The sequence below is a fragment of the Rhinopithecus bieti genome, unplaced genomic scaffold (assembly GCF_001698545.2).
Source record: "Rhinopithecus bieti isolate Rb0 unplaced genomic scaffold, ASM169854v2 scaffold_31787, whole genome shotgun sequence".
In the NCBI taxonomy this organism is placed as follows: domain Eukaryota; kingdom Metazoa; phylum Chordata; class Mammalia; order Primates; family Cercopithecidae; genus Rhinopithecus; species Rhinopithecus bieti.
In genome coordinates, this window is record NW_016814655.1 from 5568391 (window position 1) to 5584269 (window position 15879).

General features: G+C 40.4%; 1 protein-coding gene across 1 annotated transcript in view; it reads left to right on the forward strand.

Annotated features, from left to right (window-relative positions):
* ARMH3 (armadillo like helical domain containing 3) overlaps nt 1–15879 on the forward strand; it is a 234991-nt gene that overhangs the window by 99034 nt on the left and 120078 nt on the right. Inside the window, exons 20-21 of the mRNA XM_017851651.1 lie at nt 2919–3001; nt 3917–4043. Of these exons, the coding sequence (XP_017707140.1) occupies nt 2919–3001; nt 3917–4043 (210 nt within the window). The remainder of the gene's footprint in view (nt 1–2918; nt 3002–3916; nt 4044–15879) is intronic.

A 15879-nucleotide genomic window follows, 5' to 3' on the forward strand; every position in this document is an offset into this window, starting at 1 on the left:
ACTCGGCTTGTTTATCTTCTTAATGGGATGGTAGAAAGAACACTAAACAGGAGACCAGGTTCTAGTCCCAGCTTAGTCACCAGCTAGTTTGGGGTGGGGGTGGAATGGGGCATGGAGTTTTCTTATCAAAAAATGAGGAAATTGGATTAAATAACCCAAGGTATTTTCTCTAAAAATCTATAATCAGCTATGTCAAAGCCTCACAGACTTAAAACTCCCATCATACCAGGTCAGAGGCTAGAATCTGTGTGTAGTGGTGTATAGGACACTGAGCAGTTGATATAGCGAGTGTGAAGTCAGGGAGATGATGATGGAGAAAAGCACTATTTCATGGGATATTTGGGACATTCTCTTTTGAAGAAGAGTTACCATCTGTGATGTCAGAGGCTTCATTTTAGTTGCCTGTTAAATTCCCTGTAGAGAAAATTCTCTCTCTTTTTTTTTTTTTTGGAGAAGGAGTCTCACTCTGTCACCCAGGGTGGAGTGCAGTGGCGTGGTCTCGGCTCACTGCAACCTCTGCCTCCTGGGTTCAAGCAATTCTTCTGCCTCAGCCTCTCGAGTAGCTGGGACTACAGGCTCATGCCGCCATGCCAAGCTAATTTTTTGTATTTTAGTAGAGACAGGGTTTCGCCCTGTTGCCCAGGCTGTTCTTGAACTCCTGAACTCAGGCAATCTGCCTGCCTCGGCCTCCCAAAGTGCTAGGATTACAGGCGTGAGCCGCTGCGCCTGGCCCCTGTAGAGAATTCTTACTTCCAGGTGAGAAAACCTTGGTTCTTTGGGGAGCAGAATATCTGACCTGCATTTTCAGGGGCAGAATGCAAGCCGCTCTGGCACTGACTCTCGGAGTATTGCAGTACTGGACTCTCCCTTTCAGTACTCTGGCTCCGCTAATGCCTGTGGCTGTTGGGACACAGGTTGTCTCTTGGCCTGTGCCAGAATTGCTGTCTTCCTCCTCTAATATTTAATCACTTTGTCATCCTGGACTCTGAATCCCAGAGATCAAGACTAGCTATAGTGCAGCAGAGGAGCAATAAATCATTGCTCCCGCATCCTTTTCTCCAGGTTTTCTGCCCTTTAATTACCACATAGCCACTGCTGAGGCTGCATCTCTGTGCTCTGTGTGCTGGGGACAAAAGCCCTTGTTGATTGGATGTGTACAAAAGCTGCTTTGTCTCTAGCCATTACGTTTTGCAGAGCGCCATGCATGCTGCCCATCCTTTCTCTCACCTCTGTGAGTTTATAGGGTCCGATTGTCAGGTAGTATATCATTAACAGGGCTTGTCTAAGCTCTGGGGATTAGGTGGTGGGGTGGGCAGTCCCTACGTGGCTCAGCAAGGTGATCTTCTTTAAGGAGGGAAGTTTGGGTTAGTCATTTTTATGTGGATTTTAGCTAGGCCCCTTATTCCTGTGCTCCTGGTAGGAGCTAAGCAGGTTGTGTGATCCTGAATGGGTTCCATGGAACCTTTTTTTTTCCCCGCAGTCCAACAGATCACTTGATCACTTAACAGACACCATTAAAAAAGGACCAGCTGCCTATCATTTGCCTTTTCATTATGAAACCCCAGAGAACTCAAATCGGGGCCGCGGTACAGAGTTTATAAATGAAGATGCCTGTCTCCTTCATGCCTGGCAAGGCTTTTTTTGCTATTTGAGGGGAAGATTCAGGCTTTAGAAACAGAATGTGGGTGAAGCCAGCCTCTTGTACTTTCCTTGCCTGCTGTTTCTTTACTGTACCTGTGCTTTTAAAGGATTGAGAGTGAGGGGTGTTGTGTGGCAGGCAGCAAGAGTCTGGAGAGTCTCACTCCTACTCATCATTCCGTGCTGTTCCAAATCAAAGCTCACATCTCTTCTTTAAGAGTAGTAAACTTCACACAAAACTCTGACAGCATGGGAGAATGAACTTCTTTGCTGGCAAAGAGGCAGATATGGTCCTAGAAAAAGAAAGGTCGAGCCTTTTCTTGGGTCTGTGGAAGGTGGGGGTTTGAGAGGGAGAAGACAGAAGGACCACAGATTGCCTGCAGCTACTGAACCCCTTTTATAGTATCCCATCAAGTAGGGGAGGTAGGTACAGGAGCGTTATCTGAGATGGGCAGAGAAGCAGGACTCATTTTGTGGACAAAGTGTGCTAGGTGAATGAGTATAAGGTAACTGATAACTTCTTTTATGCTTAATATTTATTTGCAAAATAGTCTGAAGCTGCACTGTTAACCTAGGGACTTGGCAGTCAGTCTCTACTGAGGTTGCTTGGGTTTTAGGAATCTCTCCCCTTACTAAGAGTTGCCAAGCAGAAGGAGATTTCAGTAAATGTTGTCGTGGTCACAAGCGGTCAGCACGAGCTTCACTTTGTTTGGATAGTTAGAGCAGTTAAGGGCTTTTTTTCTCTTTATGAGCTCTCCTCATCTAGAGCTGCAGCCCAGCTGTAGGTTCTACAGTATAGCTGCCACGTCTGGTGACCAGTTACATTGGATACATATTCCTCTTAGCAATGATGTCTGAAACAGATACATGTCTAAAGCTTGGTGACAATAGAAGCCAGCAGCTGAAGGTGGAAGGGGGACCCTCATTTTCAGCTGTAAATTGAGCAAGTTTGATGGGGAAATCACCATGTGGGAGTAAATTTGAAACGCCAAGATGTCAGTTTTATAGTCAAATTTCTGAGCTTAATTGCTATTTAAGAAGTGGCAAAAAGAAGTAGATATTTAACAACCTTCCATGAGCAGATAAGCAGACACGTGCTTGGGAAGGTGAGTGCTTTCCTCAAATATACCTACCTTACCTGCTTTTTAAAAGACCTTGGTGGCTGAGACTCACTCACTGTAACCCCCCGGATTTTTTTAGAGCTAGTCTGTTTTTATTTAATTTTATTAATCATAGTTTGAATAGCTTGTTGATGTCTTTTCTTTTTTTTTTTTTTAAAGCCTTGATAAATCTGCTGAAGTTCCTTATGTCAAACGAGACTGTACTTTTGGCCAAACACAACATTTTTACTTTAGCCCTTATGGTGAGTATCAAAACAAATACTTCTTTTTCTGAAGCCATATGCTAAGGCAGAAATGAACTGGTTTGAAACAGGAGCTGGTGGTCCGGGGACTAAGCCATAGAGGGAACCAGACATATATATATATTTTTGGATCAGAATCTGGACTGGTGGTCCCCACTCTCACCTATGTCTTTGGCATGACTCTCTTTCCTTTGTGAAAAGATATCATCTGGCAGGGGTGGGTATAGGTTAGATCTCTGTGTATGAATCGTGAGCCTTGGTCCCAACTGAGAGACTACTGTATACTACTGTGGTCTCTATGTTGGTAAATAGCAGACCCTCTGAAGGTTCCATCATGGCTGCACTTGGTTTCTGAGGGACATTACAGATGCTTGTTTATCCGGCTGGTTATTTGGGATAGAAGGAGGCCATTATGCAGTTTGACTATCTTCTTAGGATATTATGCAATGTGTTCTTAAATGTTCAACATTAGAGGGAAAAAAAGTCTTGATTCATAGCATTTGCTGATTTTCATTGTAGAGCTACACCCACCATGGCCAATTTCAGGCTATCAATGTGATATCAGAGTCATGCAGAGTTGGGAAGCGATGTGTAGTAGCACACCATTATATGACATTTCCACCACACAGATTTAATAGTTATAAATCTCTAGAGCATAGGTTATAGTAAAAGGTAGAAAATAATTAGGAAGTGATAAGTTTTTAGTATTTATTACTTTCATTTTAATATAATTTAATTATAAGTTTATATGAGTGAATTTTTAATAATGGCTGTGTTTAATAACTGGCTTGCAAAATTCATGAAAATTTTACAGTCAACTCTTGCACGACAGTAAGAGCTGGCTACAGCACACCACTGATAATTTCTAGTCTTCATAGCCTGATGCCTATATGTGGGCCTTTCCTTCTCTTTTAGATTGTGAACCTATTTAATATGTTTATCACATATGGCGACACATTTCTGCCAACCCCCAGCAGCTATGATGAACTTTACTATGAGATTATCCGCATGCACCAGAGCTTTGACAACCTCTACTCCATGGGTAAGCTGCCTTTTCTTTTTACTCCTCTCTCCACCGTTTGTCTAGCTTTTGGCATATAAGAGGAAAAAAACTATGAAAGATTCTCCTCTAGTTGTTTGGTGCCTTGTGTGGCACAGAAATATAGTAGCTTCCTCTTCTCAGGCAATAGGAAGGTATGTTGGGGCCTTTTTGCGTTTAGGAATTCAGATTTCATCTCAGTATAAAGCTGGTTAGCAGCCCTTTGTTGCTGTTTGTGAGAGAGAGAGAGAATAGAGAGGCTTGTGGATTCATTGAATGCCAGGGAGAAGGAGGTGAAAGAGTGGGTGGGAATTGACAGCAGCAAATAAAAGAACTTGGATTCCAGAACACTGTGTAATTTGAGGATGTCCAGGATTTTAAGGAATCTTAGTGTACCTATGTATTTTTAGCATAACTTACAAGTGGAAGTGGGCATTAGATAAAAATCTTTTTTTGGAAATCTTTTGGTGATTGGCTCACTGAAATGTAGTCTCCAACTATAGCAAGTATAACTTATTTCTGAAAGAAGTCTTATGTCCCCATAAGTTTGGGATAAGGGCCTAGTTAATTCTACCTGTAGTATAAAGGTTAAGGAAAAATCTCTGTAGATTGCACAGAAACAGCCACTCAGTAAAACTGTCTTATTTTTAAAACCCAAATTTATTAGCTTTATTGAAGTATAATTGATATGTAAAGTGCACACATTTTAATTATACAAATTTTAATGAGTCTTGACATATGTGTATGTATGTGAAACCATCACAATGATCAGGATAATAACCGTATCCATCACTTCCCAAGTTTCTTTGTATCTCTTTAGAATCCTCTCATGTCTTCTTCACCTCCTTCACCCACAGTGCCTCATCCTTGGGCAACCACTGATTTGCCTCTGTCACTGTAGATTAGTTTGCTTCATCCTTTGTGATGAGATTAATTGTGAAAACCCAACCTCTCCTTGGGACTCTTGTATCATGAGAAAAGTGGAGAGGATTTGGAACAAGTACCAGGAGAAAGAATAGAAGCAGCAGTGGAAAAGAAGGATTACCTGGGAGGAAAATATTTTTTTCTAGTATACTTTATTTTTTAGAACAGTGAAGGAAAACTTTTAAGAGAACTTTATAAGAGAACCTTTGCTATAATGTCTTAGGCAGTGCAAGTAGGACCTTGTATTAGTAGGATGTTTTCAGTGGCAAGTATCAGAAAACTCAGACTTAAAACTATCTTAAAGAGTAGGAAAATTATATGACAGTTCTAGAATGGTATGATCAGTTGCTCAACAATGTCTGCAAGGACCCAGGTTTTTAAAGTATCTCTTCTCTCTCATTGTAATAGCTTTAGCATCAAGTCAGTTGCCCATGCAACAGCAGGTTTCAGTTGTCCCATCAAGACCCATCTCTTTTTTTTAGGAGCTTGGCAGCCTTACAAAAGAACTCTCTAATAGACTTTACGTTGGCTAGATGTGCTCAGGGTACCCTAGTGTGGTTTGCATCTGCCTGGCTTCACCAACTTCCTGAGAATGTAGAATGTAGAATTTTCCAAGAGTAAAGAGCTGCCCCAGTGGTTTTAGCACTCATTGGTAGATGAATAAATATGCTTTTCAATGAGGAAAGGAAAGAGTTGGAGTTGGGGAGATATTTTATAAAAGTCTGACATACCTGCTCAGCGGGGCCACATGTATAGTCAAATGAGATAACCCCTTGTAGCTACAGCAACAAGATAAGAGAAGATACCTGTGAATGTCCAAATCTGCCAAGGGAATAAAAATGTTAACCAGGAGGGCACAAATAGGAAAGTGAAAATTTTCAACAACTGAAACACAGCAAACAGTAGGAGATCGCATGTTTCAGTGCTCTATTTTATATAAACTTCTGGTGGAAAAAACGTGTTTTTTATTAACCTTTTGAGGCGTAATTTACATCCATGGCAAAAACCACCCTTTTAAATGTACAGTTTTGAGTTTTGACAAATGCATATAGTAGTGTAATTATCACAAAAATCAAGATATAGAAGAGTTTCACTATCCAAAAAATTTCCTTTGTGTTCCTATGAGGTCAACTCCTCTGTCTACTCACAACCCCGAGCAACCACTGATCTGTTTTCTGTCCTCATGGTTTTGCCTTTTCCAGAATATCTTATAGATGGAATCATATAACCTTTTGAGTCTGGCTTCTTTCATATAGTATTTCATTTGAAATTCATCCATGTCATTGCATGTATCAGTAGTTCCTTCCTTTTTATTACAGAGTAATATTTCATTGTATGAATTGCCATCTTAGTTTGTCCATTTATCAGGTTAAGGACATTTGGAAGGTTTCCAGTTTTTAGCAATGATAAATAAAGCTCCTGTTAACATTCTTGTACATTAGTGAATACAGGGTTTTTTCCGTTTTTGTTTTTTCTTGAGATAGGGTCTTGCTCTTTCACCCACGGTGGAGTGCAGTGGCACAATTATGGCTCACTGCAGCTTTGACCTCCTGAGCTCAAACAATCCTCCCACCTCAGCCTCCCAAGTAGCTGGGACTACAGCTACATGCCACCACACCCGGCTACTTTTTGTAATTTTAGTAGAGACAGGGTTTCGCCATGTTGCCCAGGCTGGTCTTGAACTCCTGGGCTCAAGAAATCTGCCCATCTCGGCCTCCCAAAGTGTTGAGATTACAGGTGTGAGCCACTGTGCCCAGCATGAACACAGGTTTTTATTTCACTTGGCTATGTGCGTAGCAATGGGATTTTGGGGTGTTGTGGTAAGTATGTTTTAACTGTATAAGAAACCACCAAACCGTTTTTCAAAGTGATGTTCTGTTTTACATTCTCTCCAGCAATGCATGAGAGCTGTCGTCATTCCATATTGTAGCCAGCACTTGATATTCTCCACTTTTGTTTGTTTGTTTTTTGTTGTTGCTGTTGTTTGCTTGTAGATATATAGTGCTACCTCATTGTGTTTTTAACTTTGCATAAGTAATGATGTTGAGCATCTTTTCCTGTCCTTATTTGCCATCCGTATATCTTCTATTTTTTTTTTTTTTTTTTTGAGATGGAGTCTCGCTCTGTCGCCCAGGCTGGAGTGCAGTGGCGGGATCTCAGCTCATTGCAAGCTCCACCTCCCGGGTTTACGCCATTCTCCTGCCTCAGCCTCCCTAGTAGCTGGGACTACAGGCGCCCGCCACCATGCCCGGCTAGTTTTTTGTATTTTTTTTAGTAGAGACGGGGTTTCACTGTGTTAGCCAGGATGGTCTCGATCTGCTGACCTCGTGATCCGCCCGTCTCAGCCTCCCAAAGTGCTGGGATTACAGGCTTGAGCCACCGAGCCCGGCCCCATATATCTTCTTTGGTGAAGTATTTGCTCATATCTTTCGCTCATTTGAAAAAAAAAAGGGGGGGGTGCTGGGTGCGGTGGCTCACGCTTGTAATCCCAACACTTTGGAGTCCAAGGCGGGACCATCAAGACTAGCCTGGCTAACATGGTGAAACCCCATCTCTACTAAAATTGCAAAAATTAGCCAAGGCATGGTGGCACACACCTGTAGTCCTAGCACTTTGGGTGGCCGAGGTAGGCAGATCACTTGAGCTCGGGAGTTCGAGACCAGCCTGGGCAACATGGCAAAACCCTGTCTTTACCAAAAATATAAAAATTTATCTAGGCATGGCAGTGCATGCCTATGGTCCCAGCTACTTGGGAGGCTGAGGTGGGAGGATCACTGGAGCCCAGGAGGCTGAGGTTGCAGTGAGCTGAGATTGTACCACTGCACTCCAGCCTGTGTGACAGAGTGGGACCCTATCTCAAGAAACAACAAAAAACAGTACACACCAATGTTTATAATAGCACCATTCACAAGTGCCAAAAGGTGGAAGCAACTCAAGTGTCCATTGACAGATGAATAGATACACAAAATGTGGTATATACACCCAGTGGGATATTATGCAGCCTTCAAAAGGAAAGAAGTCCTGTTACATGCTACAGTGTGTATGAACCTTGAGGATATTGTGCTAAGTGAAATAAAGCAGTCACAAAGGGGTGGTACTTATATGGGGTATCCAAAGAGTTAAATTCACAGATATGGCAAGTAGGATGATGATTACCAGGGGCTTTGGGAGGAGACAAAGAGAGTTGCTTAATGTGTGTAGAGTTTCAGTTCTATAAGATGAAGAAGTTCTGGAGATCTGTTTTACAACAATGTAAATATACTTAACACCTAAATTGTATGCTTAAAAATGGTTAAGAGCAGCTGCTCCAAAAGTAAAGTATCTCAGTCATTCACAGTCAGTTAAAAGATTGAACTTCTCCTCTTTTCCCCTTCTTACTACTGCCATTGATGAGTCTTTTTTGAAAAAATGGTTAAGAGGGTAAATTTTATGAGATGTGTGTGTTTCTTTTCTTTTCCTTTTTTCCTTTTCTTTTCTTTTCCGTTTCTTTTCTTTTCTTTTCCTTTTCCTTTTCTCTTTCTTTTCTTTTCTTTCTTTCTTTTTTTCTTTTCTTACCACATAAAAACAAACCTAAACTCTAAAGTGTATTTAGATTTTACCAATTTTTCTACTAATGTCCTGTTTGTATTCCAGGATCCCATCCATGTTACCACATTATATTTAGTCATCGTGACTCCTTAGTCTTCTCTGGTCTGTGACTGTTTATTTGTGTTTCCTTGTTTTTTTGTGACCCTGATAGTTTTCAAGAATGTTCCTCGATTCGGGTTTGTCTTGTGTTTTACTCATGGTTTGACTTGGATTGTGGATTATAGAGAAAAATGCCACACAGTCCAAGTACCCTGACTTATCACTGATGATACTAATCTTGATCACTTGGTTAAGGTAGTGTTTGCCATGTTTCTCCACCGCAGAGTTGTAATTTTTTCTACTTTTTCATAGTCTATTCTTTCTTTTCTTTTCTTTTGTTTTATCATGGAAGCAAATCACTAAATGCAGCCAACATAAAAAGTTAGGGAATAGGGAGGTTAAGCTCCACGACCTGCAGAAAAGAGTATCTGTATAAGTTATTTAGAACTTTTCTGTAAGAATTTGGTTGCTGCTGCTGCTGCTGCTGTTTGTTCTTGTTGTTGTTTTTGTTCTTCCTCTTCTTCCTCCTCCTCATCCTCCGCCCCCCCTCCCCCAACCACCTTGCTTCCTTCCTTTCTTCCTTCCTCCTTTTTTTTCTTTTTTTTGAGACGGAGTCTCACTCTGTTGCCCAGCCTGGAGTGCAGTGGCACAATCTCGGCTCACTGCAACCTCCACCTCCTGAGTTCCAGGAATTCTCCTGCCTCAGCCTCCGAAGTAACTGGGATTACAGGCCTACGCCTCCATACCTGGCTAATTTTTTTTATTTTTAGTAGAGATGGGGTTTCACCATTTTGGCCAGGCTGGTCTTGAACTCTGAACCTCAAGTGATTTGCCCTCCTCAGCCTCCCAAAGTGCTGGGATTACAGGTGTGAGCCACTGTGCCTGGCTTTCTTCTTTTTTTTGAGACAGTGTCTTGCTCTGTCACCCAGACCAGAGTGCAGTGACTCAATCACAGCTCATTGCAGTTTTGACCTTCAGGGCTCAAGCAGTCCTCCTACCTCGGCCTCCTGAGTAGCTGGGGTTGCAGGTGTGCATCACCATGCCTGGATAATTTATTTTTGTTTTTTTATATAGATGAGGTTGCCCTATGTTGCCCAGGTAGGTCTCGAACTCTTGGGCTCAAGCGATCCTCCTGCTTTGGCCTCCTAAAGTGCTGAGATTACGGGCATAAGCCACTGCACCCAGCAAGTATATGTTTTAATCAAAAGCTTACTGGAGTTTTGATTGGGACTATGGCAAACCTATAGATCATTTTGGGGAAGGCTGATATCTTGATAATGTACCTTACAATCCCTGACAAAATATATCTATTTATTGAAGTCTTGGATTTTTCTCACTAATGTTTTGTTGTTTTCAACATGAAAATCTTGCATATATTCTGTTAGATTTATCTTAATGTATTTCATGGCATTTGGTGCTATTAATATTTTGAAAATTTTAATTTTATTTGTTCATTGCCAATATGCAGAAAAACTACCTTTTTATTTTTTACTATGACAGCTTTATGAGGTATAATTCACCTGCCATATAATCTGCCCATTAAAGCATACAATTTGGTGAGTTTCACTCTAGTCAGAGAGTTGTACCACCATCACCACAATGAACTTTGGAGCATTTTCATCACCCCAACAGGAAACCTACCCACAAGAGGTGACCCCATTTACTGCAATCTCCTGAGCCCTAGGCAATCACTAATCTATTCTCTACGTCTGTAAATTTGCCTATTCTGGACATTTTATATAAATGAAATATAATATGTGGTCTCTTGTGACTGGCTTCTTTTATTTTGGATCTTTTCTTTTTTTTTTTTGAGACGGAGTCTTGCTCTGTCTCCTGGGCTGGAGTGCAGTGGCCGGATCTCAGCTCACTGCAAGCTCCGCCTCCCGGGTTTACGCCATTCTCCTGCCTCAGCCTCCGGAGTAGCTGGGACTACAGGCGCCCGCCACGTCGCCCGGGTAGTTTTTTGTATTTTTAGTAGAGACAGGGTTTCACCATATTAGCCAGGATGGTCTCGATCTCCTGACCTTGTGATCCGCCTGTCTCGGCCTCCCAAAGTGCTGGGATTACAGGCTTGAGCCACCGCGCCCGGCTTATTTTGGGTCTTTTCAAGGCCTATCCATGTTGTATCCATGAAGTAACAGTACTTTGTTCCCTTTTTACTGTGGAACAATATTACATTGTATGGATATACCACATTTTATTTATCCATTCATCAATTGGTAGACATTTAGGTTGCTTCTACTTTTTGCTATTCTGAATTATCCTGCTATGAGCTTCCATGTACAGATTTTTGTGTGGGCATGTTTTCATTCTGTTGAGTATATACCTCGGAGCAGAATTGCTGGGTCATATGGTAACTCTGTGTTTATAACCTTTTGAGGAACTGCCACACTGTTTGAATGTCCTCACTTTTCCAATGTGGGTGTACCATTTTACACAAGCGAGAAACAATGCTGATTTTTAATCTTGTATCCTGTTATCTTGCTATTTTTGATCTTGTATCCTGTCATCTCACTTACTAGGTTACTAGTTTTGTAACCTTTTGGGATTTTCTTCGTAGACACTCATGTTGTATGTAAATGTTGTATGCCTTTTCTTTTTCTTGCCTTATTGTACTGGTTACAGCCTCCACTACTATGTTAAATTAGAGGGTAAGGATGGACATACTTGCCTTGTGTCCAGTCTTAAGGTGAAAGGATTAAGGTTATCCTCCATTAAATATGACATTACGTGTAGATTGTTCATAGATGCCCTCTGTCTGGTTGAGGAAATTCCATTTTATTTCCTGAGAATTGTTGTCATTAATGAATGTTGAGTTTTGTTAAACATTCTCTAGCATTTATTGACATGATTACATGGTTTTCCTACTATTGTCTGTTAGTATGGTGATTGATTTTTAAAGGTCGACCAACCCCACACGATTATAACCTATCATTTTTACATATTATTGTATTCAATTTGCTAGTATTCATGAGGTATATTGGTCTGTAGTTTTACTTTCTTAAAATGTCTTTTTCTGGTTTCAATGTTAGTTAATTTTGGCCTCATAACATGAATTGGGATGTGTTCTCTCATCGCTCATCTTCTATTTTCTAGAATAATTTGTTTAAGAGTGGTTTATTTCTTAAATGTTTGGTAAAATTTGCCAGTGAAGCCACTGCATCTGGAGTTTACTTTCTTGGAAGATTTTAAACCATAAGTTCAATTTATTTAATAGGTACAGGACTATTTATCTATTTATTTAGCAGTGACCTTTGGAAGTTTGTGTCTTTGAAGAAGTTTGTTTTATTATGTTGTCACTTGTATGGGGCATACAGTTGTTTGTAACATTCACTTTTAATGTCTATAGGGTCTGTACTCAGCTTCCCTCTTTCATTCCCTATATTGGTAATTTGTATTTTTTCTTTTTTTTTTCTTCGTCAGTTTGGATAGATATTTATCAAGTTTATTGATTTCCCCTCCTCAGAGAGCCAGCTTTTAGTTTTATTGATTTTTTCTCTGTCATTTTTATGTTTTATTGATTTATGCTCTTTATTTTCTTCTTATTGCTTGCTTTGAGTTTAATTTGCTCGTTTTTTGCTAGTTTTTTAGGGTGCAAGCATTGTTCATTGATATGAGACTTTTCTTTTTTTCTAATATAAATATTTTGTACTATACATTTCCCTTTAAGTACTGCTTTAGCTGCAGCTCATAAATTTTTTCATTATATTTTTATTGTCTTTCAAGTTCAATGTATTTTCTCATTTCCCTTGAATTTCTTCTTTGACTTTTGAAGTTTTTAGAAATGTGTTACTTAATTTTCAGATAGTCAGGGATTTTCCAGATATTCTTCTATTAGTAATTTCTAGTTTAGTTTTGTTTTGGCCCAAGAATATTGTTTGTATTATTTCAATGCTTTGATATTTATTGAGACATGTTTTATGGCCCAGAGTATGATGTATCTTGGTAAATGGTCCATTCCACATGCACTTGTATTTTGTTCTTGGTGGGTAGAGAGTTCTGTAAGTTTCAGTTTGGTTGAGTTGTATGATGATATTGTTCTCTGTTTTCACAAATTTTTCGGGGACAGAGAAGATTGTTGAAACATTCAGCTATAATTGTGAGTTTGTCTGTTTTCCCGTTTTGGTTCTTTTCACTTTTTGGTTCATGTGTTTTGTAGCTCTGCTGTTAGATAGATACACATTTAGGATTATTATATCTTGGCAAATTGACTCTTTTATCATTATATAACATCCTCCTTCACCCTGGTAGTATTCCTTGTTCTGAATTCTGCTTTGTCTGACTTTAATACAGCCACTCTGGCTTTTTAAATTGTTAGTATCTGCATGCATACCTTAATTTTTTTTCTTTTTAGAAGTGAGTTCTTGCTATGTAGCTTGAGTACAGTGGCTATTCACAGATGTGATCATAGTGCAATACATCCACAAACTCTTGGGCTTAACTAATCCTTCTGCCTCAGCCTCATGAGTAGCTGGGACTATAGGCACATACCACTGTGGCTGGCTTATATATTTTCCTGTTAGCTATATTTTTATATTTAAAGTGTCTGTCTTGTACACAGCCTACAGTTGGGTCTTGTTTATTATCCAGTCTGACAATCTCTGTATCTTATTTGGCATATTATCCATGCATATTTGCAATGCAATAATCAATATAGTTTCTTTCAGTTCAACCACTTATTTTGTTTGCCCCTCCCCCCACTTTCTGGCTCTTCTGTACCTGCTTTTCTGCTTTCTTTTGGATAATTTGAATATATTTAAATATTCCATTTTAATTTATTAGTTGGCTTTTTGGCTATACTTGTATTTTTTAGCAGTTACTCTAAGATTACATTGTATATACCTTTTGCAGTCTACTTAAAGTTAGCATTGTACCACTTCAATAAAGTGTAGAAACTTTGCTACTATATAGGGTCTATTTATTTAGTTGTTTATTTATTTATTTTTGAGTTTCGCTCTTGTTGCCCAGACTGGAGTGCAATGGCATGATCTCGGCTCATCGCAACCTCTGCCTCCTGGGTTCAAGTGATTCTCCTGCCTCGGCCTCCCAAGTAGTTGGGATTACTGGCATGCTGCATCACGCCCAGCTACTTTTGTATTTTTAGTAGAGATGGGGTTTCTCCATGTTGGTCAGGTTGGTTTCGAACTCCCAACCTCAGGTGATCCGCCTGCCTTGGCCTCCCAAAGTGCTGGGATTACAGGTGTGAGCCACTGTGGTGTTTTTTTTTTTTAGTTTTTAAGAGATGGGGTCTTGTTCTGTTGCTCAAGCTGGGGTGCAGTGGTGTGATTATAGCTCACTGCAGCCTTAAGCTCCTGGGCTCAAGTGGTCCTCCTGCCTCAACATCCTCAGTAGCTGGGATTACAGGTGTGAGCCACTGTACCCAGCTGGATATAGAATTTTTAGTTGGTAATTTTTATCTTTAAGTACTTTGAAGCTATTATTCTCCTTTTTCTGGCCTCCATGGTTTCTGAAATTAAATCTGTAGTCATTTGAATCATTGTTCCATTGTTCGTAGTATGTTGTTTTTCTCTAGCTTTTTTTTTTTTTGAGATGGAGTCTTGCTCTGTCACCTAGGCTGGAGTGCAGTGGGTTGATCTCGGCTCACTGCAACCTCTGCCTCCCGAGTTCAAGCTATTCTCTGCCTCAGCCTCCTGAGTAGCTGGGATTGCAAGTGCCTGCCACCATGCCCGGCTAATTTTTGTGTTTTATTTTGTTTTATTTATTTATTTATTTATTTTTTTTTTTGACATGGTGTCTCGGTTTGTCGCCCAGGCTGGAGTGCAGTGGTGCAATCTCGGCTCACTGCAAGCTCCGCCTCCCGGGTTCACGCCATTCTCCTGCCTCAGCCTCCGAGTAGCTGGGACTACAGGCACGCACCACCACGCCCGGCTAATTTTTTGTATTTTAGTAGAGACGGGGTTTCACCGTGTTAGCCAGGATGGTCTCGATCTCCTGACCTTGTGATCTGCCCGCCTTGGCCTCCCAAAATGCTGGGATTACAGGCGTGAGCCACCGTGCCCGACCTAATTTTTGTATTTTTAGTAGAGACGGGGTTTCACCATCTTGACCAGGCTGGTCTTGAACTCCTGACCTCATGATCCACTCGCCTCAGCCTCCCAAAGTGCTGGGATTATAGGCCTGAGCCACCACGCCCAGCGCACTGTGCGATTCTTGATTCTCTTTTCTGTCATATCCTGTGCCACCTCAATGTGGGTGCCTGGGCTGCTAGAGGTCAAAAGGCACAGAGCAAAGGTGGAAAGTGTCTTTAAATGATAAGATGATTAAAGTTCACTCTTTCCCCCCAATTTTCAATTTTTCTGTCAAAGTTAATCTGTCCTTAGAACTTTGAATGGGCTTTGCGGAGAGGATTAATGAGGTCTGATTGATTGGAAAACTTCAAGGCATGGCCCTGCTCCCCTGAGGTCATGGCCCTCNTTCTCTAGCTTCTTAAAAGGTTTTTTTTTTTTTTTTTCCTTATCTTTGGCTTTCAGCAGTGTGATTATGAGATGTCTATGCACAATTTTTCTTTGAGTTCATCCTATTTGGGGTTTGCTGAGCTTCTTGACTCTCAGCAAATTTGGGAAAGTTATTAGCCATTCTTTTTTCACTGGGGACAGAAACTCTGCCCCAATTTCTGTCTCCTCCTTTTCTGACACTATAGTATCACAAAGATTAGACTTTTCGATATTGTCCGATATGTTTCTAAGGCCCTGTCCCTCCCCTCCCCCATTTGTCTCTATTCTTCATATTTAATTATTTCTATTATTATTTATATTCACTGACTCCTTTGTCAGTCTATTCTGCTTTTAAGCCCATTCAGTGAATTCTTTATTTCACATAATACATATTTTACTTCTAAATATTTGTCACCCTGGCTGGAGTGCAGTGGTGTACTCTTGGCTCACTGTAGCCTCAAACTCCTGGGCTCAAGTGATCCTCATACCTGAGCCTTCCAAAGTGCTGGGATTACAAGGCATTAGCCACTGTGCCCAGCTTTACTTCTAAATATTTTAATTGGCTCTTTGTTATGGCTTCAGTTTCTTTGCTGAACTTCTGTCTTTCCATTCGTTTCAAGTATGTTTACCTTTTCCTCATGGAGCATAGTTATGATAACTGCTTTAAAGTCCTTGATAATTTTAACATCTGTGCCATCTCAGATATCTGTTTTTTGCCTTTTCTTTTGAGAATTGGTCACATTTTTCTGTTTTATTATATGTTCTGGTTCTTTATAAGATGAGTAATTTTGGATTACCTCCTGGACAGTTTTTTTTTTTTTTTTTTTTTTTTT